General features: G+C 41.8%; 1 protein-coding gene across 1 annotated transcript; it reads left to right on the top strand.

Moving 5' to 3' along the window:
• Window positions 1–648: 648 nt before the first annotated feature.
• On the top strand, window positions 649–23,829 carry qsox2 (quiescin Q6 sulfhydryl oxidase 2). Its single transcript, XM_078171124.1, has 12 exons — window positions 649–1,218; window positions 7,417–7,517; window positions 11,537–11,585; window positions 14,606–14,711; window positions 16,332–16,422; window positions 16,509–16,654; window positions 18,318–18,473; window positions 18,572–18,701; window positions 19,036–19,158; window positions 19,250–19,400; window positions 20,410–20,598; window positions 21,207–23,829. The coding sequence occupies exons 1-12, from the start codon at window positions 984–986 to the stop codon at window positions 21,749–21,751; spliced, it is 2,022 nt and encodes a 673-aa protein (XP_078027250.1). The 5' UTR covers window positions 649–983; the 3' UTR covers window positions 21,752–23,829.
• The last annotated feature ends 397 nt before the right edge of the window (window positions 23,830–24,226 follow it).

The raw sequence follows: 24,226 nt of genomic DNA, 5'->3' as shown, positions 1-24,226 counted from the left end.
ATTTTGGACTGTTGTTATTTATATAAGAGGAGGAGCATGCAGATTTATATAGGTTTATTTTGTTTTTATTTTACCGCAGATTTCTATAGAAAACATGACTTTGAAATTGCGGCAATTTTCTCATTTCTGGCAAAAAGTTCTGACTTTCAAATATCTGACACTCTGTGCAACAACTGCCTCTGTAAAATAAATACATAGAATAAAACCTATCACCAAATCTGTCCTTAAAATAGTGATATTTCGTTAATCTCATTTAAAATTTGTCCAAAAGTAAAGCATCTGTAAAACTGAGGCTTTATTCAACTCCAGGATTTCATCTTCAACTTTTAACTTTCAAACATCAAAAATCTAATAAGTCATTTATGGAGGAGGGAGGGTCAAAGATATTCCTCCAGTCACTGAGTCAAGGGAAAATATTTAGAGCTTCAGGGAGGGTCAGGAAAAGTCACACCCCAGAAAAAAAATTAAAGTCTTTATGCCGCTCCTCTGAACCTAAATAAAAACTATAAGTCCCTCCCCCGTGACTCTGAGATCTTCGAGGAAACTCAAACGCAGCACGTTTGTCACGTCAGTCACGCGTCAGTCTGAACTTGAGAAAAGATCGTCTATAGTGGACATGATTCACTCCTCAGTGAAAACACAGACCTCCTCCTGCAGCAGAGACACGAGTCCAGTTGTTGCCATGGTAACCCAACCCGATCAGGTAAACTGATCATCTTGTTCGATTGTCCTGTTTCTCTGTTTGTGTCTTAATAACTGTGATCGATAAAGAGTTCATATTTTGCGGCGTTGTGTTGAAGCCTCAGTTTCTCGGAAACCCGTCAGAGTGAGACGTCTGTGCTTCCGGCGGCTGTAAACACACGTAGCAGTCAGCGGGCAGCTGCTCTCATGTGTCCCCGGCTCTCTCTGCCTCTTCTCGGCTCAAACTCTGCGGCTCTCTGACAGCCTGCTCTCGGTGTGTGTGTGTCCGCGGGTCGGCAGGGATGCTCCGGTCCTGGTTCAAAGCGGCGGTCGTCCTCTGGCTCGTCCCCGGCTGCGTGGGAGCCGCAGCCCGGCTGTACACGGAGGAGGACCCGCTGGTGATCCTGAGCAGCAGCAGCCTGAAGCCCACCGTCTTCAACTCGTCCTCGGCCTGGCTGGTCCAGTTCTTCTCCTCCTGGTGTGGACACTGCATCCAGTACTCCAGCACGTGGAAGGCTCTGGCTCAGGACGTCAAAGGTACCGCAGGACTCACACCGGGTCTCGGCAGCCGCCCCGGGCTGTGCCTTTCTCCTTTATGAACAGCAACACCAGACTACGTTCAAATTACGACTATTTACTCTACTAATGCTTAACGCTTAAAAAACGTAACGTGTTAACGTACCACTTTGGGTGTTTTATGATGTAATCATTACCCCTCTTCAGTTCGGCATTGAAATAATCCAAAACAATGACTCCGTTATACAGAAAAATCTCAACTCTTTGTCGCGTGACTCAAACTCACTGACGCGTTTAAAGATGCGAGAAGCGACTGAAACGTAGCAGATTTCTGAATCAAGTTCTGAATGGTGACGTGATTGTTTACAGTGGTTTAAATTAGCTAACGGTACCAAGAAGAGACTCAGCCAGTGTTAATCTGAATAAACACTCGTTATTACAGTGTTCATAATGTAGCAGCTGTGGGTTTGTCACTGACTTCTAACGTTATATTATTATTATTATTATTATTATTATTATTATTGTTGTTGTTATCATTATTACTAACCGACCCAACGATGATAAATGTTAAAGTTTCACTCGGTGTGTTTCTGATTCTGCACCAGCCCCTCTTTAGTTCGGCTTTAAATAATCCAGAAAACGAGCTCTTTATTACAGATAAATCTCAACTCCCGTCGACGGACCGACACTTCCTGAAATGTTTAATGTTGAATGAAGCGACTGGAAATGAGCAGATTTCTGGATGAAGTTCTGAATGATGGAGTGATTGTTGACAGAGCTTTACATCCGCTAACAGTACCAAGACATATTATGTTAAATAACAGTGCTCATGATGTTTATCTGTGTGTCTGTCACTGAGTCTGTAATAAACAGGTCATTATAGACTCATTAATGTGATGTCACTGACTCTGGAACAGCATCAGCAGCTGCTGTTAGCTTCAGTTAGCCTGATGAAGCTAACAGGTGGTTGTGCTCACAGAGGAAATGAGCTCATGTTTCCAGGCAACAGACAGGTGACACTTCAGGTATCCCAGCAACACTGAGCTGTTCAAACCTGAAGCACCACAGACGGAAACAGTTTGACTGTAAAAATAAAATCAGGTTTATAAAGAGCTGTTAGCTCAGTTAGCTCAGTTAGCTTAGTGAGCTAACACAGTCAGACCTCTGAAGACTTTTAATAAAAATCAATTTATTGTCCGGTTCAGTCTGTGAAGTGTTTACTGATATCGAACACGTTCAGAGACACAGCTCCTTCAGCAGCTGACACGTCGGTTGATTTAAACATATTTGACATTTTTATTTCTCCTGCCTGGAGTCAGTTTTGTGTCAACACTAGAAGCAGCTGAAATGTAAATATTGAAAGAGAAATTCATTCACTTTGAACAAAAAGTCAAACAGACTCATGTTTGATCTTCATTTATAACAGAGGGGGAATCACCAGAGGCTCCATGATATGATATTATCCTTATATTAAAGGTTACAATATGCTGAGTGTTGCATTAAATATATTGTGGTTTATTTCCTCTTTTCAACTGCAGATTAAAACTTTGTCAACATGTGTTTTATCTAATAAGATAAAGTTTTCTGTCTGTTCATCACTTCAGATATTTGTTTTGCAGCAAAATGTTTCTGTTGGACTGAAAAATCAGCTGATCATATTATTCCAGTCGGCTCCCTAAAGTTTCATTTGTATTTGTAATATTGGTAACTAATACAGTAAAAGTGTGATGACACATACTGCCACACAAAGATATCATAATACTCTGCTGGATGGATTTTTCTCCCACACCTAAAATATAATAATCAATAATATTGTCAGGAACAAAACCAACATGTAGAAATACTTTAATTAATAAAACTGATGATTATTGTTATTGTTATTATTGTCATTGATGATTTGATCCTGTAAATATGATTAAACTGTGAACATGTCCATCAGGTGAGATCAACTGATCAATAACAGAAACTTATTAAAGTCAGAAATATTAGTTATTAATGTGCTGTTTAATTTTCTGGTGCTCTTATTTTAGTTAAAGAAGATTTTAGGATCAATAATAACAGACACTGATTAAATCTGCTGTGATCAATCGATGAATCAGTTCAACAGCAAACTGATCTGAAACTGTTCAGATAATTGATCAATAGTTGAAGTTTGATGTGAAGATTTTTTGTGTTTGTATCAGAGTGAACTGAACGAGTCGTCACAGTTTGATTATTGATCAGCTGAATTATTGCTCTGAGCTGCAGTGATTGATACAAACTGATCGACTCGTCTGAAAGATTCATTCGGAGGAAAGTTTCCATCATTTGTTTATTTTTCTAGAATATGAAAAAAACCCGAACACACACACACATTCTTGTACTTCTATCTTTGTGAGGACCCTCACTGACTCATACATTCCCAGGCCTCTAACCCTAATCTGGACAATCCCAACTCCAAACCTTAAATAGTGTATGTAATTTTAAGCAGGTATCTTCTGTTCCTTCACCTATTATAATGTGACATATGCATCATTATATCAGTTTATTTAATTAAATTCAGCATTTATTAAACGATCTTTGACCACAGTGCAGATAATTTATCATCAGATATACTATTATTTATTCATTTATTTTATAGATCTCATGGTCAGTCCTCAGGTTATTTCCCAAGTGACCTGATGTGTCTGGAGCGTTGCCCCACATGTTCATTGGCCCAGTAAACTCTACATTTGATCCAACATTATAAATTATTGTCAATTTTATGGGGCTCCTTGAGCTCCTGTCGGGGCCTCTACAACGAGATGTTTAAGTCTTATTATTCTGCCAGTCTCTGAGTGCTGTGTTTTAACCCTAACCTCAGAGTTACCTGAACCCTCAAACAGGCCTCTAAAGAAGGGAGGAAAATGTTTCCAAAGATGTCCTCACTCTGTTGCTAAAAACACGTTTATTTGGTCCTCACTATGTAGCATGTACACACACACACACACACACACACACACACACTCAGATCAACCTGTGCGAATCAGTCTGCTGTGTTCAGTCTCCATCTGCCTCCATCATCTCCCTGGGGAATCATTCAGCTGGAGACCAGCTGCCTCTAAACACACACTCACACACACACGCACACACTTTCTCTTTATGTGGACCTGCTGTCGGAGTCAAAGGACATGTGAGACACAAAGACCCTGACCTCCCCCCGAGAGACATACAGCTGGGAGACAATACACACACACACACACACACACACACACACAGAGTGTATGTTTGGTGACCGAAGTGTGTGTGTGTGTGTGTGTGTGTGTGTGTGGGAATGAACAAACACAGTATCTATATAATGACCTTCATCAGTTCGACTCCGTCCTGCAGTAACCTCCTGGATGTTTAACTCTCATCTGCACTGATTCAAATAGTTCAGTTACTTTATGACATTTTTTGATATTTTAAAGCTTCAGTGTGACGGACTGAAATATAATCTAATCTAATGGTTGTGTTCTGGTTCCCTCAGAGTGACACGTTTATATCTAAATAGTAAAGGTGGGAAAATGGATTCAGCATAATGCTGCAATAACAACAACACATGGATGCAGGACGCCAGGTGTGGTTTTTATACCTCTGAGTTAAACACACATTGAACACATTAAACACACATTAAACGCACATTAAACACACGTTAAACACATTTAATGCACATTAAACGCATGTTAAACACATTAAATGAACATTAAACGCACATTAAACACACATTAAACGCACATTAAACACACATTAAACGCACATTAACGCACATTAAACACGTTAAACGTATGTTAAACACACGTCAAACACACATTAAACGCACATTAAACACACATTAAACGCACATTAATCACACATTAATGCACATTAAACACATTAAACTCACATTAAACGCATGTTAAACACACATTAAACACATGTTAAACGCACCTTAAACGCACCTTAAACGCACATTAAATGCACATTAAACACACATTAAACGCATGTTAAACACACGTTAATGCACATTAAACGCACATTAAACACACATTAAACGCACATTGAACACACATTAATTCACATTAAACGCACATTAAACGCATGTTAAACACACATTAAACACACGTTAAACGCACATTAAACGCACATTAAACGCATGTTAAACACACATTAAACACACGTTAAACGCACGTTAAATGCACATTAAATACACATTAACGCACATTAAACACACATTAAACGCACATTAAACGCACATTAAACACACATTAAACGCATGTTAAACACACATTAAACACAGGTTAAACGCACGTTAAACGCACATTAAACACACATTAAACACATTAAACGCACATTAAACACACGTTAAACACACACTAAACACATTAAACGCACATTAAACACACGTTGAACACATTAAACGCACGTTAAACACACATTAAACACACATTAAAAACACGTTACACACACATTAAACACACATTAAACACACGTTAAACACACACTAAACACACATTAAACACATTAAACGCACATTAAACGCACATTAAATACACATTAAACACATTAAACGCACATTAAACACACGTTAAACACACACACATTAAACATACATTAAACACACATTAAAAACACGTTGCACACACATTAAACACACATTAAACACACGTTAAACACACACTAAACACACATTAAACACATTAAACGCACATTAAACGCACATAAAATACACATTAAACACATTAAACGCACATTAAACACATGTTAAACACACACACATTAAACACACGTTAAACACACATTAAACACATTAAATGCACATTAAACGCACATTAAACACACATTAAACACATTAAATGCACATTAAACGCACGTTAACTGCACGTTAAACGCACATTAAACGTACGTTAAACACACATTAATCGCACATTAAACACACGTTAAACGCACATTAAACGCACGTTAACCGCACGTTAAACGCACATTAAACGCACGTTAACCGCACGTTAACCGCACGTTAAACACACATTAAACGCACGTTAAACGCACATTAAACGCACATCAAACGCACGTTAAAAACACGTTAAACGCACGTTAAACGCACATTAAACACACGTTGAACACATTAAACGTACGTTAAACACACATTAAACGCACGTTAAACACACATTAAACACACATTAAAAACACGTTACACACACATTAAACACACATTAAACACACACTAAACACACATTAAACACATTAAACGCACATTAAAAGCACATTAAATACACATTAAACGCACATTAAACACACGTTAAACACACGTTAAACACACACACATTAAACACACATTAAACACACATTAAAAACACGTTGCACACACATTAAACACACACTAAACACACATTAAACACATTAAACGCACATTAAATACACATTAAACACATTAAATGCACATTAAACACACGTTAAACACACACACATTAAACACACGTTAAACACACATTAAACACATTAAATTCACATTAAACGCACATTAAACACACATTAAACACATTAAACGCACATTAAACGCACGTTAAACACACATTAAACACATTAAACACACCTTAACGCACATTGAACACACATTAACGCACATTAAACACACATTAAACACACATTAAACGCACGTTAAACACACATTAAACACACGTTAAACGCACATTAAAGACACGTTAAACACATTAAACACACATTAAACACACACACATTAAACACACATTAACACACGTTAAACACACATCAAACACACATTAAACGCACATTAAACACACATTAAACATGGCTTAATAGCGACAGTGTCAAACACAAATCAGCTTCACTATAACTTGCAGCATTCACAGACAAACACTTGTCTTTATCTGGACACGTTTTCCAAACAAATACAACATGCGTTACTAACGTTATTAGCACAAGCCTATGGCATTTTACATTGTATAAATTAGCCTAGCAGCTAGCAGAGATTTCCTCTGCTCATATTTCAGCCAGGATAAATCACACACAGTGTGTGGAGGCTTTATTGTCTTCACAATTTATTGTTTCTTATCTGTGAAATTAAAGTAAATCAAAGCTTTGTTTCCACTGAGGGAAACGAATGGTTCTACTGTGACAGAAAACTGGACTCATAGTAGATTTATCAGTACTGAATATAAATCCTGTCTGTCTCTGTCTGTCCCTGTCTCTCTGTCTGTCCCTGTCCCTGTCTCTCTGTCTCAGACTGGCAGCAGGTGGTCAATGTGGCGGTGTTGGACTGCGCTCAGGAGGAAAACTTTGACGTCTGTAAAGAGTTTGGCATCAAGTTCTACCCAACGTTCAAAGTACGTCATGATACTGATTATTAGTCCTGAGTATTAGTGCTGAGTATTAGCGCTGAGTATTAGTGCTGACTGAGTATTAGTGCTGAGTATTAGTGCTGACTAATAGTGTTGAGTATTAGTGTTGAGTATTAGTGCTGACTGAGTATTAGTGTTGAGTATTAGTGCTGACTGAGTATTAGTGTTGAGTATTAGTGCTAACTGAGTATTAGTCCTGAGTATTAGTGTTGAGTATTAGTGCTGACTGAGTATTAGTCCTGAGTATTAGTGTTGAGTATTAGTGCTGACTGAGTATTAGTCCTGAGTATTAGTGTTGAGTATTAGTGCTACCTGAGTATTAGTGTTGAGTATTAGTGCTGACTGAGTATTAGTCCTGAGTATTAGTGTTGAGTATTAGTGCTAACTGAGTATTAGTCCTGAGTATTAGTGTTGAGTATTAGTGCTGACTGAGTATTAGTCCTGAGTATTAGTGTTGAGTATTAGTGCTACCTGAGTATTAGTCCTGAGTATTAGTGCTGAGTATTAGTGCTGACTGAGTATTAGTCCTGAGTATTAGTGTTGAATATTAGTGCTAACTGAGTATTAGTGTTGAGTATTAGTGCTAACTGAGTATTAGTGTTGAGTATTAGTGCTGAGTATTTGTGTTGAGTATTAGTACTGAGTATTTGTGTTGAGTATTAGTGCTGAGTATTAGTCCTGAGTATTAGTGTTGAGTATTAGTGTTGAGTATTAGTGCTGACTGAGTATTAGTCCTGAGTATTAGTGTTGAGTATTAGTGCTGACTGAGTATTAGTCCTGAGTATTATTGCTGAGTATTAGTGCTGACTGAGTATTAGTCCTGAGTATTAGTGTTGAGTATTAGTGCTGACTGAGTATTAGTCCTGAGTATTAGTGTTGAGTATTAGTGCTAACTGAGTATTAGTGTTGAGTATTAGTGTTCAGTATTAGTGCTAACTGAGTATTAGTCCTGAGTATTAGTGTTGAGTATTAGTGCTGACTGAGTATTAGTGTTGAGTATTAGTGCTAACTGAGTATTAGTCCTGAGTATAAGTGTTGAGTATTAGTGCTGACTGAGTATTGGTCCTGAGTATTAGTGCTAACTGAGTATTAGTGTTGAGTATTAGTGTTGAGTATTAGTACTGAGTATTAGTGTTGAGTATTAGTGCTGACTATTAGTCCTGAGTATTAGTACTGAGTATCAGTGCTCACTATTAGTACTGAGTATTAGTGCTGAGTATTAGTGTTGAGTATTAGTCCTGAGTATTAGTGCTGAGTATTAATGTTGAGTATTAGTGCTGAGTATTAGTCCTGAGTATTAGTGTTGAGTATTAGTCCTGAGTATTAGTGCTGAGTTTTAGTGCTGAGTATTAATGTTTAGAATTAGTCCTGAGTATTAGTGCTGAGTATTACTCCTGAGTATCAGTGCTGAGTATTAGTGTTGAGTATTACTCCTGAGTATCAGTGCTGAGTATTAGTGTTGAGTATTAGTGCTGAGAATTAGTGCTGAGTATTAGTGCTGAGTATTAATGTTGAGTATTAGTCCTGAGTATTAGTGCTGAGTATTACTCCTGAGTATCAGTGCTGAGTATTAGTGTTGAGTATTACTCCTGAGTATCAGTGTTGAGTATTAATGTTGAGTATTAGTCCTGAGTATTGGTGCTGTTTATTAGTGTTGAGTATTAGTGCTGAGTATTAGTGCTAACTGAGTATTAGTACTGAGTATCAGTGCTGACTATTAGTTCTGAGCATTAGTGCTGACTCAGTATTAGTGTTGAGTATTATTGCTAACTGAGTATTAGTCCTGAGTATTAGTGCTGAGTATTCGTGCTGACTGAGTATTAGTCCTGAGTATTAGTGCTGACTGAGTATTAGTCCTGAGTATTATTGCTGAGTATTAGTGCTGACTGAGTATTAGTCCTGAGTATTAATGTTGAGTATTAGTGCTGACTGAGTATTAGTCCTGAGTATTAGTGTTGAGTATTAGTGCTAACTGAGTATTAGTCCTGAGTATTAGTGCTGAGTATTAGTGCTGACTGAGTATTAGTCCTGAGTATTAGTGTTCAGTATTAGTGCTAACTGAGTATTAGTCCTGAGTATTAGTGTTGAGTATTAGTGCTGACTGACTATTAGTCCTGAGTATTAGTGCTAACTGAGTATTAGTCCTGAGTATTAGTGTTGAGTATTAGTGCTGACTGAGTATTGGTCCTGAGTATTAGTGCTAACTGAGTATTAGTGTTGAGTATTAGTGCTGAGTATTAGTGTTGAGTATTAGTGCTGACTGAGTATTAGTACTGAGTATCAGTGCTCACTATTAGTACTGAGTATTAGTGCTGAGTATTAATGTTGAGTATTAGTCCTGAGTATTAGTCCTGAGTATTAGTGCTGAGTTTTAGTGCTGAATATTAATGTTGAGAATTAGTCCTGAGTATTAGTGCTGAGTATTACTCCTGAGTATCAGTGCTGAGTATTAGTGTTGAGTATTACTCCTGAGTATCAGTGTTGAGTATTAATGTTGAGTATTAGTCCTGAGTATTAGTGTTGAGTATTAGTGCTGAGTATTAGTGCTAACTGAGTATTAGTACTGAGTATCAGTGCTGACTATTAGTTCTGAGCATTAGTGCTGATTGAGTATTAGTGTTGAGTATTAGTGCTACCTGAGTATTAGTCCTGAGTATTAGTGCTGAGTATTAGTGCTGACTGAGTATTAGTCCTGAGTATTAGTGTTGAGTATTATTGCTGACTGAGTATTAGTCCTGAGTATTAGTGTTGAGTATTAGTGCTGACTGAGTATTAGTCCTGAGTATTAGTGCTGAGTATTAGTCCTGAGTATTAGTGTTGAGTATTAGTGCTAACTGAGTATTAGTCCTGAGTATTAGTGCTAACTGAGTATTAGTCCTGAGTATTAGTGTTGAGTATTAGTGCTGACTGAGTATTAGTCCTGAGTATTAGTGCTAACTGAGTATTAGTGTTGAGTATTAGTGCTGAGTATTAGTACTGAGTATTAGTCCTGAGTATTAGTGCTGACTGAGTATTAGTCCTGAGTATTAGTGCTGAGTATTAGTGCTGACTGAGTATTAGTGTTGAGTATTAGTGCTGAGTATTAGTGCTGAGTATTAGTGTTGAGTATTTGTCCTGAGTATTAGTGTTGAGTATAAGTGCTGAGTATTAGTCCTGACTATTAGTGCTGAGTATTAGTGCTGAGTATTAATGTTGAGTATTAGTCCTGAGTATTAGTGCTGAGTATTGGTGCTGAGTATTAGTGTTGAGTATTAGTCCTGAGTATTAGTGTTGAGTATTAGTCCTGAGTATTAGTGCTGAGTATTAGTCCTGAGTATTAGTGTTGAGTATTAGTCCTGAGTATTAGTCCTGACTATTAGTGCTGAGTATTAGTGCTGAGTATTAATGTTGAGTATTAGTCCTGAGTATTAGTGCTGAGTATTAGTCCTGAGTATTAGTGTTGAGTATTAGTCCTGAGTATTAGTGCTGAGTATTAGTGCTGAGTATTAATGTTGAGTATTAGTCCTGAGTATTAGTCCTGAGTATTAGTGCTGAGTATTAGTCCTGAGTATTCGTGCTGAGTATTAGTCCTGAGTATTAGTGCTGAGTATTAATGTTGAGTATTAGTGCTGAGTATTAGTGCTGAGTATTAGTGTTGAGTATTAGTGCTGAGTATTAATGTTGAGTATTAGTCCTGAGTATTAGTGCTGAGTATTAGTGTTGAGTATTAGTGCTGAGTATTAGTGCTGAGTATTAGTGCTGAGTATTAGTGTTGAGTATTAGTGCTGAGTATTAGTGTTGAGTATTAGTGCTGAGTATTAGTCCTGAGTATTAGTGTTGAGTATTAGTGCTGAGTATTAGTGCTGAGTATTAGTGTTGAGTATTAGTACTGAGTATTAGTGTTGAGTATTAGTGCTGAGTATTAGTCCTGAGTATTAGTGCTGAGTATTAGTGTTTACTGTGTACTTCTCTAAATCTCCTCACAGTGTGTCCTGATGTTTAATTTCATTATTGTCTGTCTTCAGTACTTCAAGGCTCACAGTCCAGAGACGGACAGAGGGACACCCTACAGAGGTGAGACACACCCTCCTCACACTTCCTGTCTCACACTTTTTAGGTGTTTCTCAATCTGCGTTCTTGCCTGTACTTGTGTTCTTGCGGACTTGTGAAATGTCATCAGTCGCAGCCCAAGTACTGTTCAAATTCAAAGTCCGTACAGTCCAAATGCCCGGATGTGAACTTGCTCCGCCTGTTCCATCGGGGATGCCAGGTATCCCAGAATGCATTTCTCACAGACCAGCGGCAATGGCAGCTGTCCTTGGGATTTTGTACTCCCAAGTCCAAACTCCCAAGTGTGCAAGTCCGAATTTGCTGTACTTGGTATGGAGAAACGTGTAGTGTGTAGTACACTTTGTACACTGCTAGCAAAGCTAACGTTAGCATTGACATTATTGTTCATGGTACCAAATCATCACAGACCCAACAAACATCACTGACGGCTTCTATTCAACAACAGTTTTGGTTCTTAGTGTAAAAACATGACAAACTAACATCTGTATAACACGGTGGTGTTCACTGTAGCCAGCTCAGGCTCCTTGTTGTCTTCAGCCGCCATGTCAGAAGATGAGACGTTTGCTACGTCACAAAGATGGCGACTGTAGAGGGTGAGAAGTGTCCGTCATTCCACACAGGACTTTAGGACCGTTTTGGGTGCATCAGTAGTACACTGTGGTATGAACGCACTGAGTGCACTCAGAATATGAAGTGTTTAGTACAGAAGGATGAGACTAAGGACACACTTCCTGTCTCATACTTCTTGTCTCACACTTCCTGTCTCATGCTTCCTGTCTCATACTTCTTGTCTCACACTTCCTGTCTCATGCTTCCTGTCTCACACTTCCTGTCTCACACTTCCTGTCTCATGCTTCCTGTCTCATACTTCTTGTCTCACACTTCCTGTCTCACACTTCCTGTCTCACACTTGCTGTCTCATGCTTCCTGTCTCATACTTTTTGGCCCAATTCCAATCCGGCCCCTAAAGACTCAAGCCCTGAACCCTCACTGACTTAACTGACGTCAGCTGTAAGTGATTGAGTGCGAGAGTCTGAAAGGGCTCTGGATGCTACAAATAGGAATGGGACAGCACTTATCCCTCTCTACAAAATGTTGTTGACACTGGCGGCTCTGGGCGTGATCATTTATCGGTTATTGTCATCATATATTCCACACACAAAGAATATATATATATATATATATATATATATATATATATATATATATATATATATGTATATATACATATATATATATATAGATATAGATATATAGGCTGTTCTTTGTGTGTGGAATATAACCACTGGTATTCCTCTGACTTCATGTTTGTTTATGTACCATCTTAAATCCTTGTTAATATAATGTTTCATTGTTTATCTATCTGTTTTTTGCTCTCCTTCCTTAACGTTACCGTTTGCATATCTGCCGACCGTGTTTTCGTTTTTTTTTTTATAACACTTCCGGTGTTCCAGGGGCAACCCCTGTATTTGACGTCACAACGCTATGAACTGTGGGTAATTTCCTTACATAAGTCTGCATCAATGCTGACCTACGGTAAGGGGGCATAAAGGGCTCACTCACTGACTCACTGACTTGACGATTTGACAATGGGACAGCCCTCACACACTCACGCACTTCACATGAACGCGTCTCTAAGTCAGTGAGTCTGTAAGAGATCGGATTGGAATTGGGCCCTTGTCTCACACTTCCTGTCTCACACTTGCTGTCTCACACTTCCTGTCTCATACTTCCTGTCTCACACTTGCTGTCTCACACTTCCTGTCTCACACTTCCTGTCTCACACTTGCTGTCTCACACTTGCTGTCTCACACTTCCTGTCTCATACTTCCTGTCTCACGCTTCCTGTCTCACGCTTCCTGTCTCACACTTGCTGTCTCACACTTGCTGTCTCACACTTGCTGTCTCACACTTCCTGTCTCTCACTTGCTGTCTCACACTTCCTGTCTCACACTTCCTGTCTCACGCTTCCTGTCTCACACTTGCTGTCTCACACTTCCTGTCTCACACTTCCTGTCTCACACTTGCTGTCTCACACTTCCTGTCTCAGGCTTCCTGTCTCACACTTGCTGTCTCACGCTTCCTGTCTCACACTTCCTGTCTCACGCTTCCTGTCTCACGCTTCCTGTCTCACACTTGCTGTCTCAGGCTTCCTGTCTCATACTTCCTGTCTCTCACTTGCTGTCTCACACTTCCTGTCTCATACTTCCTGTCTCATACTTCCTGTCTCACACTTCCTGTCTCATGCTTCCTGTCTCACACTTCTCACACCACTAAAACCAGTTTATCAGAACCTGTCAACAACAACATGTCCAGATGTTTCCTGTCTGTCAGCATGAAAACAGACAGACAGACAGACAGACATGATGAACAGTCTGAGTCTGTTGGTGTGCCACGTGACATCTTCCAGACACTTCCTGTCCTGTGATGTCACCCTCACATGTGACTCAGTGTCAGGTGTGTGAAGTCACCCAGTGGGCCGGATTGGACCCTTTACAGGTCCAGTTGTGGATGTATGTTTGACACCCTGCATTAAACTGCCTTTAAACTCAAAGGTCACTGAAGCTCCGTTCACACAGGACGACTGTCTCCAGAGGACGTCATGTGACTTAGATATCACAGCCCCGCCCCCTAACATGTGTGTTCAGTGTGGCACATTCACAGGAGATAAACAGTGTGTGTGTGTGTGTGTCTGAGTTTACTGACGTTATCTGGCTGATACGACGCTCAGTCACAGAAACACTTCACAGCTCCTCCTCAGGTCACGGTCATGTGACTGAAACAGAAAGTGATGTCACCAAAAAATAAAAACTGGCGTTTAAAAGGGGAACGCTGAAAAAAGTTCAACATTGAAAATAAATTCATTTGATGTTGATATGATTTACATCCTGAAGTTTTTTAATGACAATATTCAGATTTTATCTTCAAATGACTGAAGACATGTTCTCCTCTCCTCAGCACTTCTATTATATACAGTACGGAGACACTAAAGGCTGTCTGTCTGTCTGTCTGTCTGTCTCCAGGTGCAGACAGAGAGATCCAGTCAGTGAGACAGTTGATGGTGAACATCCTGCAGAATCACACCAAGCTGGACCGACCTGACCACTGTCCTCCTCTGGAACCATACAGGTAACACAACCACACACAACTACACACAGCCACACAGACCCAGAGACACACTGTGAGTCCACTTCACAGGGTGTAATAACTCCCACTGTACATTCAGACAGAACTACAACATGGCGGACTCAGTGTGTGGAGGACTACAGAGTGTGTAGTTTGTGTGAATCTGTTTGTGGTCGGAAAGATCACACACAACAACTGTGGAGAAGAAGTCTGAAAAAATGAAACCCTGGAGTCTCTGAGGTCCTGGAAGATAAAATATATCATCTGTCAGGACCTCAGTGTGAGCGAGTCAGTGCATCACATCTGTCCCACAGACACACAGGAAGTACATCAGCTCTGACCTCAGGGTTTCAGGTAAACAGGCTATACCTTGCTTATTATGGTTGCTTAGCAACCTCAGACACAACCTGCCGCTGCACTCCTGAAAGCTGGAACAGAAGAGGCACAAAGGGTAGCGCCCAGCGCCGACCTCATGTTTCCCAGGTGGTTAAAGACGCAGCGTGTGTACGCAGAGGTTGTGCTAGACTTTTTCATCGCCGGTCATTTTGACCGACAAGGTCGTAAAGATCCAGTCATAATCTATTTTTACCGGTCATTTTAATTTTCGTTTTCGTTTTTAAATGATAATAAAGATATTCAAAGACATTTAGTTTTCATTCTTTCGTTTTTAATAAATCCAACAAGCAAGTTTATAAAGTGTGCATTAATAAAGACATGAACGAAAAGATGAACAGACATCCACACACCGCAGCGCTTCAGTTCAGCGTCTGGTCTACACGCGAGCCGCGAGCGCTTCTGTCAAGCTGGATCGAGCGGATCGTACCAAACAGGAAGTTGGACACAGAAAAGGCGAGAGATTCCGGCCAATTTTCAAAATAAAATAACAACAGCATGCACTGAGGAACGTGAGGAGAAAATACCATGTTTATAATTTAAAATAACACAACAGTGCATAACCGAACACATTTTTCAATACCATAATCACTTCATTACAATTTTAATTTTGTGTCACTGAGCCTACAGACATAACTACATGAATAAAATGGTCAGAACAATATGCCCTGTTCATTCAGTGTTTATCCAACACGCTCAATACATGGACATGCAATGACAAATTGTCATTAACTTATTATGTTATAAAAAACGATTAAAATATGGCCTTACCCATGTTTAAAATGACCTGTTGAAGTGAAAAAACGAGTACTGATGGGAACAGATGAGTGGAGTCGATGTTTAACCAGCGTGGAGAGCGCAGGAGAAATGTGCTGCCTGTGTGAGTACACTCGCAGGACGTCTGCGGCACTAACGCGTCCAGTGTGTCCAGGCCGTTATGTTAACAATGCTACATGAAGCAGATGAATGACTTTTCTCTGCAGTGTGAAAACGGCAGCCACTTAAACCACTGACTGTGCACTCTGCCGCCAAGTGGGCAGGGGTGGTAATTGCAACCGGTCAAAATGACAGACAGGCTTCAGATTTTCCGGTCATTGTTGTAAAAAACCAGTCAATGACCGAGAATATCCGGTTAACGCGACCCCTGTGTGTACGGGTCCTAAGGCAGCCCTGGATGATGTGAAGTGAACCTTCGACTCTGTGTCAATCTGTCCGTCTGTCTGTTTGTAGTTCTGTGGAGCTGCTTCCTCTGCTGGGTCAAAGGTCAGATCACTACACCGCCATCGTTGTCGAGGAGCCAGACTCCTACGTAGGACGAGAGGTGAGACGGTAACCATAGAGGAGGATACAGGTCAGCTGGAGAGCAGAGGCTCTAACTGTCTGTCTGTGTGTCTGTCTGTCCATCAGGTGATCCTGGACCTGCTGCAGTACTCAGGTGTGGTGGTGAAGAGAGCTCTGAGCTCAGATCTCCCCCTGCTGGACGCTCTGAAGATCACAACCTTTCCCTCTGTTTACCTGCTGCACCCAAACGCAACACACACACACTTGCACGTGTGAGTGAACACACACACACACACACACACACACACACACACACACAGTAGATGATATTTATAGTTTATTATATGTTGAGGTTTCTGCTGTAAATGTGTCACATTCAGTCTGTTTCAGAAAAATATTAACAGTTAGAATTAATTAAACTTGGAGCATCTGATCTGTTTTAAATTAAATAATGTGACTGTTTGCTGAGAGTCAATAATCTGCTAGAACATTAAATATTATCTATGATCTGTGTCTTAAAGCTGCAGTCTGTAGAGTTTAATCAGAGTATAGCCCCTGATGTCCCCTGGAGGTGCAGCTGCCTCTCCCCCACAGGGCTGTAGGCTCCACAGGAGTGTTAAAATGTGTTTGTCTTGTTGTGTTATTGGGAGCCAGAATAGAAGGAGTCATGGCTCAAAACCAGCCGCCACTGCCCGTCAACAAAAACAAAGACAACTATGGTTAAATGTGATAAGACCAAAGGACTGGACGGAGGCCATCATCAAAAATGCTCACATGTGCAGCGCACACTTCATATCAGGTTAGGGAAAAAGTATTTCCTGTTGTAGGGATGAATAAGGTTATGTGTATTAAGGGTTATCATGTCCACCTCATCAGAAACTGGGGAGGGATTAAGCTAACGATAGCTTCCATAGCAAAACAAACAAGTGTGGTCCTCCTTTGTAAGATTGGCTTCCTGTGACATCATCCATCCACTGAGTGAGAGCATACGGGTCGGCCAGTCTGGTCCCGTTGGTCAGTGTTTACTTATTCAAGTAACACTGGCGGTCCCGGAGAGTGAGTGACCTGACATGGTGCGTTGGTAAATTCAGTCTGACGCTCTACACTAAAATGAGAGCCCTGTTGGTGGAAGAAACGCAGCGTTATATTTCTACATGAATGAACCAACGGTTAAGTTAATCACACATTCACTCCGCTCGGCGCTCTGCTGCTCCGTCTCCACAGACAGAGTGTCCAGAGTGCGCTCTGCCACTCTGAGAGTGCGCTGCTCTGGATAACCCAACGCTACATTCAGACAGCGCTCCCAATTTATCAACGCTCCAGTTTGTGTCAGAGTGCGCTCCCACACTCACAATGAGTGTTTCTGAACGCACCACTCACATCATCTTCCTCCATCGTCTAAAACAAGACAACACAACTTGTTAGCTAGCGCTAGCTAATGTCTGTGGAGAACTGTTTTGCATCCAGCTAAGCCCCGCCCACTTTTGCAGTGTTTGATCTTGCAGGGATGTAGCCATTTTTCTGCCATGGTTCACGTCCTGTTGGTGATATTTTTGTGGGCGTGTTACGCCAAAACCTGTTTCCCCCCGGCAATATATTTGCAAGCACACCGTTGCTGTAGCACCGCCCAGAACGATTGTGATTGGTTGAAAGAAATAAACAAAAGCCGGGGCGTTTTATTCTCCAATCTCAAAGTGAGAGTCGGCCCAGCCAGACCTTTCTTTTGTTGAGAAAGGTCTGGTGAGAGAGACTCGTGTTTACTTGACCATGAACGTTCTTCAGATAGTTTGTTTTACAGGATTTGATCACAATAATGAGTCAGAGCAGTGAACATGAGTCACATTAAATATTATTAATATTGTGCTTCATCTTCCTCCTCCTCTCCTCCTCCTCTCCTCTTCTTCTCCTTCTCCTTCTTCTTCTTGTCTCTTTCAGTCAGAAGCGGTTGCGTTTCTTCTTCTCCTCCTTGTTGAGGACGTTACCAGGAGTTCAGCGGAGGTTGAAGTTGGGCAGCAGCAGCAGTACCAGTGGAGGCCAGGTGGGGGCGCTGCCAGACAAACACAGCAGTGAGCCCTGGAGAGACTTCGACAGGTCAGGGACTCGATCAGAGACTCGATCAGACTTGGTCAGACTCAGTCAGTCTTGTCTCATAGACTCTGGATCTTCAGTAACTGTCTGTGTGTCTGCAGGTCGAAGGTGTACACAGCTGATCTGGAGTCAGCCCTCCACTACCTGCTGAGAGTCGAGCTGGCTACCCATAATACCCTGGAGGGGGAGGAGCTTAAGGTCTTCAAGGACTTTGTCACTTTGGTCGCCAAGGTAACGACAGAGCTTCATGAGATCTTTGTGTCTGTGAAACATCGTCAGGAGGTCTTGATCCTCCTGGTTTACAAGGACCTGATGTGAGGACCGACCGGTGGACTGAACCCTTCTGTCTCTCTGTGTCTCTCTGTCTGTCTGTCTCTACCTGTCTCTGTCTCTGTCTCTGTCTGTCTGTCTCTGTCTCTGTCTGTCTCTGTTTCTGTCTCTGTCTCTGTCTGTCTGTCTGTCTCTGTCTCTGTCTCTGTCTCTGTCTGTCTGTCTCTGTCTCTGTCTCTGTCTGTCTCTGTCTCTGTCTCTGTCTGTCTGTCTGTCTGTCTGTCTGTCTGTCCAGTTGTATCCAGGTGGAGGTTCGGTGGTGAAGCTGATGGAGACGCTGTCTGATTGGCTGCTCAGTCTGCCGCTGCCACGTATCCCCTACCAGGCCGTCCTGGACCTGGTGGACAACAAGATGAGGGTGAGACGCACTGAACACACCCACACACACACACACACACACACACACAGCAGCAGCAGCAGCAGTAGCTGACTTCCTGTTTCCTGTCCAGATCTCAGGTGTGTTCCTGGGGGCAGAGCTTCGTTGGGTTGGTTGCCAGGGCAGCAGGGCGGGGCTCCGAGGTTACCCATGTTCTCTCTGGACTCTGTTCCACGTCCTGACCGTCCAGCATGACGCCATGCCCACCGCACTGGAGAACTCAGGTACACACACACACACACACACACACACACACACACACACACACACACACCTAACAACAACAATAATGTTATATTTATGGCAGTGTAGGAGCCATTTTGTTTGTTTTTTTTTGTTTGTTTGTTCTTTTGTATAAGAACTACAAGGCGTCGCATTTTTTGAGTTCAGTCGATGACGTAATCACCACACGTCTGTCATTAATAGAAATAGGCACAGGTGTGTGAGACCTGGGGACGCTGAGAAGAGAAATTGTTTTTCAACTGATACAAGCGCTCGTAAATGATGTGCATAGAGCCTTTTGCTTCATGTTATATTTTCATTCACTGATAGGCCTACCTGAGCGACGTTTTTGTAGAATGCCTTGATAGGCTAAGCGCTATTTTTGATGCATGCATACATATTTTTTTGCTGTTGACAGAGCGCACTCACACACACACACACTCTCATTCACCCCACATACTCATTTATTCATCTATAAACCAACCCGGACCTTCAAGCAAGTACTCAACCAGTGTAAGTAAACAAATCTGGACAATGAAGTGTGTTGAAGACTGTGCCTTTTAGGCGTCCCTTAAATGAAAGTCAACACAGGCAGTATGGCGCTGATGCAGAAGTATAAATCCCACATTACCTGTGAACGCCATGGGGTGGCGCTGACTGATGCAACATACTTGTCCCTGTGTAAATGGATGTTGATAATAAAGAGTGCGACCTCTGGAGGGCGTGAGCTGCTACTACAGGTCCAGGTGTTTGTTTCTTGTCACCTCTCTGAACTCAACTGTGAACACGTAGCATCCAGTCAGAAACACGGAAGTGAACACCGCAGTTTAACCTCGTCATGGTCACGATGAAATATTATTTACTGTCAGTGTCAGAAAGTAAACAGGAAGTGGCATCATGACAACATGAACATCAGCATGGTGTCTTTCAGAGACGGATTATGTTTGTTACAGATACATCATATTTTACCATCTGTGTGTGGGTGTGTGTGTGTGTGTGTGTGTGACGCAGGTCTGGAGGGCGAGGCGGCCCCGGTGCTGCAGGTGATGCGTCGTTACATCAGGACGTTCTTCGGCTGTGAGGAGTGCGGTCGAAACTTTGAACAGGCGGCGGCCGTCAGTATGGAGCGAGTCCACAGCCGAGAGGAGCAGATCCTGTGGCTGTGGAACCAACACAACAGGGTCAACTACAGGCTGGCAGGTAACTCCTCCTCCTCCTCCTCCTCATCATCATCATCATCATCATCATCATCATCATATCCAGACAGGAAACACATCATCATCTCTGATGTCTGTCAAGAAGTCAGAAATCAGATATTAAAGAATCTTCCTGATGTAAAGTTTGTCTGAAGATCAACAGGATGTGACATCACACATCAGTCAGATCACTGGGCTCAACATGTGACATCACACTGCATCATAAACATGTGACATCACACTGCATCATAAACATAATTGTCACCAAAGCATCATGGGAGCTGCAGTCCAAAAACACCCTAAAACATATGTAAGAAAAAAAAATAAAACACAGTTACAGAATCTATTAATGTTTCTTTTTTCCTCCTCCTCCTCACCTTCATGTTCCTCCTCCTCATCTTCCTCCTCCTCCACCTCCTCCTCCTTCATCTCCTCCTCATCTTCCTCCTCCTTCTTCTCACCCCCCTCCACCTCTTTCTTCTCCTCCTTTTCCACCTCCTTCTCTCCCTTCTCCTCCTCGTCCTCTTCCTCCTCCTCTTTCTTCTCTTTCTCCACCTCCTCCTCCTTCTTCTACATCTCCTACTCCTCCTCCTTCTTCTACTCCTCCTCCAGGCTCTCTGAGTGATGACCCCCTCTTCCCTAAAGCTCCGTGGCCGAGCCCCTCCCTCTGCTCCTCCTGCCATGAGGAGAAAAACGGCGTCCACATCTGGAACCAGGACAACGTCCTCCTCTTCCTCAGACAACACTACGGAGCCTCCAACCTGTCCCCCAAATACTCCCTGACCCCCCCACGACTTCCCGCACCTCCTCCAAATCCTGATCCTGCACAGACCACCCAGCCTCAGGAGGAGCACCGAGGAGGAGGAGAGAGGAAGGAGGCAGAGAAGAGAGCTGAGGAGCAGCGGGAGCCTCGACCAGGACACCAGGCCGTCAGGGGGCAGGACAGGGAGGAGGTCCTGAGCCTGGGTGGAGGAAGAGGAGCAGCAGGAGGAGGAGGAGGAGGTGTTTGGATCCTGGGTCTGGGTTTTAACAGTGTGGACATGAGTCTGTGTGTGGTCCTGTACGTCTGCTCCTGCCTCTTCCTCATGCTCCTCTTCTTCTTCTTCAAAGTCCGATCCAGGAGGTGGAAACTCCGATACTCCCGCCTCCATGTGTGACCAGGACCCGTCTGACCAGGACCAGTTAAACCAGGCCCAGACTGGAGCTCTGGAGGTGTCCAGGTGTGTCTGAGGGTCACCTGTCAGTCAGGTGTGTCTCACCTGTGTTGGTGACACACCTGACAGGTTTTGGGTTTCAGTGGCTCAGATGTGGAACCTGGTCTCGACTTGTTGTATTTATAGAACCTGTTTTAAACTGGACCGTGTGACCAGGTGTGTGTTCACCTGTGTGTCATACCTGGATCTAATTGTCATGGCGACAGACCAGTGGGACTCTGGGACAGAACAGGACCACACTGGTTCTGCTGTGTTCATTTTGTGCCAAATGTTTTACCTGCTGACAGATGATACACCTGTCCTCTCAGGCCCCGCCTCCATCTGCACAAATACTGGACTGTGTATATGTGTTCTTGTACTTGCTACATAGTGGGGACAAAGTGTTCTTATCCACAGAGTGAGGACATTTGGTCCTTATGTCTGCAAAGACCTGTTGGAGGGTTAAGACCAGGTTTTTGGTGTCAGGTTACCTTTAGGATTTAGTTTAGTGTCAGGGTAAGGGTCTAGGGAATGCACCATGTCAACAAGGGTCCTCACAAAAATAAAAGTACAAGAATGTGTGTATGTAAGTACTTGTGCATATACATAGTGGGGACCAAGAATTTTTAACGACAGTGAGGACATTTTGTCCAGTCCTGATTTTTTCAAAGCTCTCTTAGAGGGTTAGGACAAGATGTTAGGGTTCAGGTCATCTTTAGGTCTAGGGTAGTGTTAGGGCTGAGTTTAGACATGTAATTGTTAGGGTTAAGATTAAGGTAATGTCGACGAGGGTCCTCACAAAGATACAAGTACAAGTGTGTGTGTGTGTGTGTGTGTTCCTCTAAACTGTGAAACATGGAGCCGTCCTGATAAACGAATCTCTGCAGACAGACGATTATGGATCGTATTATGGATCGTTCAGGTGTGTGTCATGGTGGAGGTGGCGCTCCCCTGTGGTGACTGCTGAAAAATATCAAAGTTTAGATTTGTAAAAGAATATTCAAGATGTTTTTTTTAAGACAAACAAAACTTAAAAACTAGAATTAATATTTGAGAATTTGAAAGAAAATTAAAAAAAAACGTCAGCTGAGAATTTTTATTTTTTTATGTTCCATATTTTAACATGAACACATAAAATCTTCCACTTTTTAACCTCCCCCACTCTATATGACATTTTAGACGTTAAACTTTACGGCACATTAAATGAGCTTCAAACTCAAGAATAAATTGTTCGGCCGCATGAAGAAGACAGGACACAGAAATACAAAAATAATTTTAAATCATAAATTATGAACGTATAAATGTTGAGGTCACTCTGAGGGTTTAATTTGATCTCCAACACCAGTGTTTGTTGAGAGCAGCCGCCGTCACCGCCAGTAAAAACTCTGTAAACAAAAACAAAAGTCTGCTGATGATGTGATGTCATTCAGTGATGTCACTCAGTGAAGTCACTCAGTGATGTCACTCAGTGATGTCACTGCTGCCTGAACTCTAAACATAAACTTTTTATGAAACATCTGGAACATCTGATTGTGATGACGGTCATGTGACTATTTCAGAGGTGACCTCATCACAACCCACCTGAACACAAAGGTACTCAGGTATTTATTTCCCCCATTTATTATTACTTTTTAAATATTTTTTGATAATACTTTTAAGAAAATTGTATTTCTGTAACATTACATAATTTTCCCGGCCTGAATGATCCTCCGTACTTTGTGTGCTGAACAGTGTGTATCCTGATGTGTGTGTGTCAGATGTGTTTGAGGCCTGCAGTGATTCTCAGCATTGATTTATTTATTTATTTACTTCCTGGTTTTATTTCCTGCTGCAGATATTTGTGACGATGAGTCACAAGCTGCTGAGGATTCCCTAGACAATCCTCCAGATAAAAACGGTTCAGTCTCTGTGGATGTTTTTATCAGCTGATGCCTGAACGCACCGTCCTCCTGCCTCTGTTCAGATTCTTTCACTTCCTGTTGTTGTGATTGGTTATGTTAATGAGATGTAAATAATCCGTCTGAATAAATCATGTCGCAGCTCAATGACTCATCTTTACTGCAGGTGGCTGGTTCCCTGAATCTCTGAGCCTCTGAGCCAGGCAGCTGTTCACTGTCAGACTGAAGCTTCAGGTGTGACACCAGTTCTTTAAACTGGGCCGCAGGAGGTGACAGTCTGACCTTTGACTTTTGACCTCATCAGGTTGGTTTACACTGACTAAAGAAAGAAAACCAAGTTCATAGCTCTGACGTGTTGCTGTCCTACAATGTAGGTGACAGCACTAACATGCTAATGTTTAGCAGGTTTAATGGTCACCATGTTCACAATCATAGCTTAGCATGTTAGCATGCTAACATTAGCTAACAATCAGCTAATTATCAGAACAGACTCTAATGGAATGTCTTTAGTGCTGCAGGTGTTTGGTCATGAATAAAATAG

Source organism: Epinephelus lanceolatus, chromosome 9 (genome assembly GCF_041903045.1).
Source record: "Epinephelus lanceolatus isolate andai-2023 chromosome 9, ASM4190304v1, whole genome shotgun sequence".
Lineage (NCBI taxonomy): Eukaryota > Metazoa > Chordata > Actinopteri > Perciformes > Serranidae > Epinephelus > Epinephelus lanceolatus.
This window is presented reverse-complemented; position numbering and strand designations above follow the sequence as displayed.

Bases quoted from the DNA above. Each gene is read 5' to 3' on its own strand.
- qsox2 (XM_078171124.1), top strand. From the start codon at position 984: ATGCTCCGGTCCTGGTTCAAAGCGGCGGTCGTCCTCTGGCTCGTCCCC. The intron at 16,423-16,508 runs GTGAGACGGTAA...TCTGTCCATCAG, and splicing joins ACTCCTACGTAGGACGAGAG to GTGATCCTGGACCTGCTGCA. The intron at 19,401-20,409 runs GTACACACACAC...TGTGTGACGCAG, and splicing joins CACCGCACTGGAGAACTCAG to GTCTGGAGGGCGAGGCGGCC.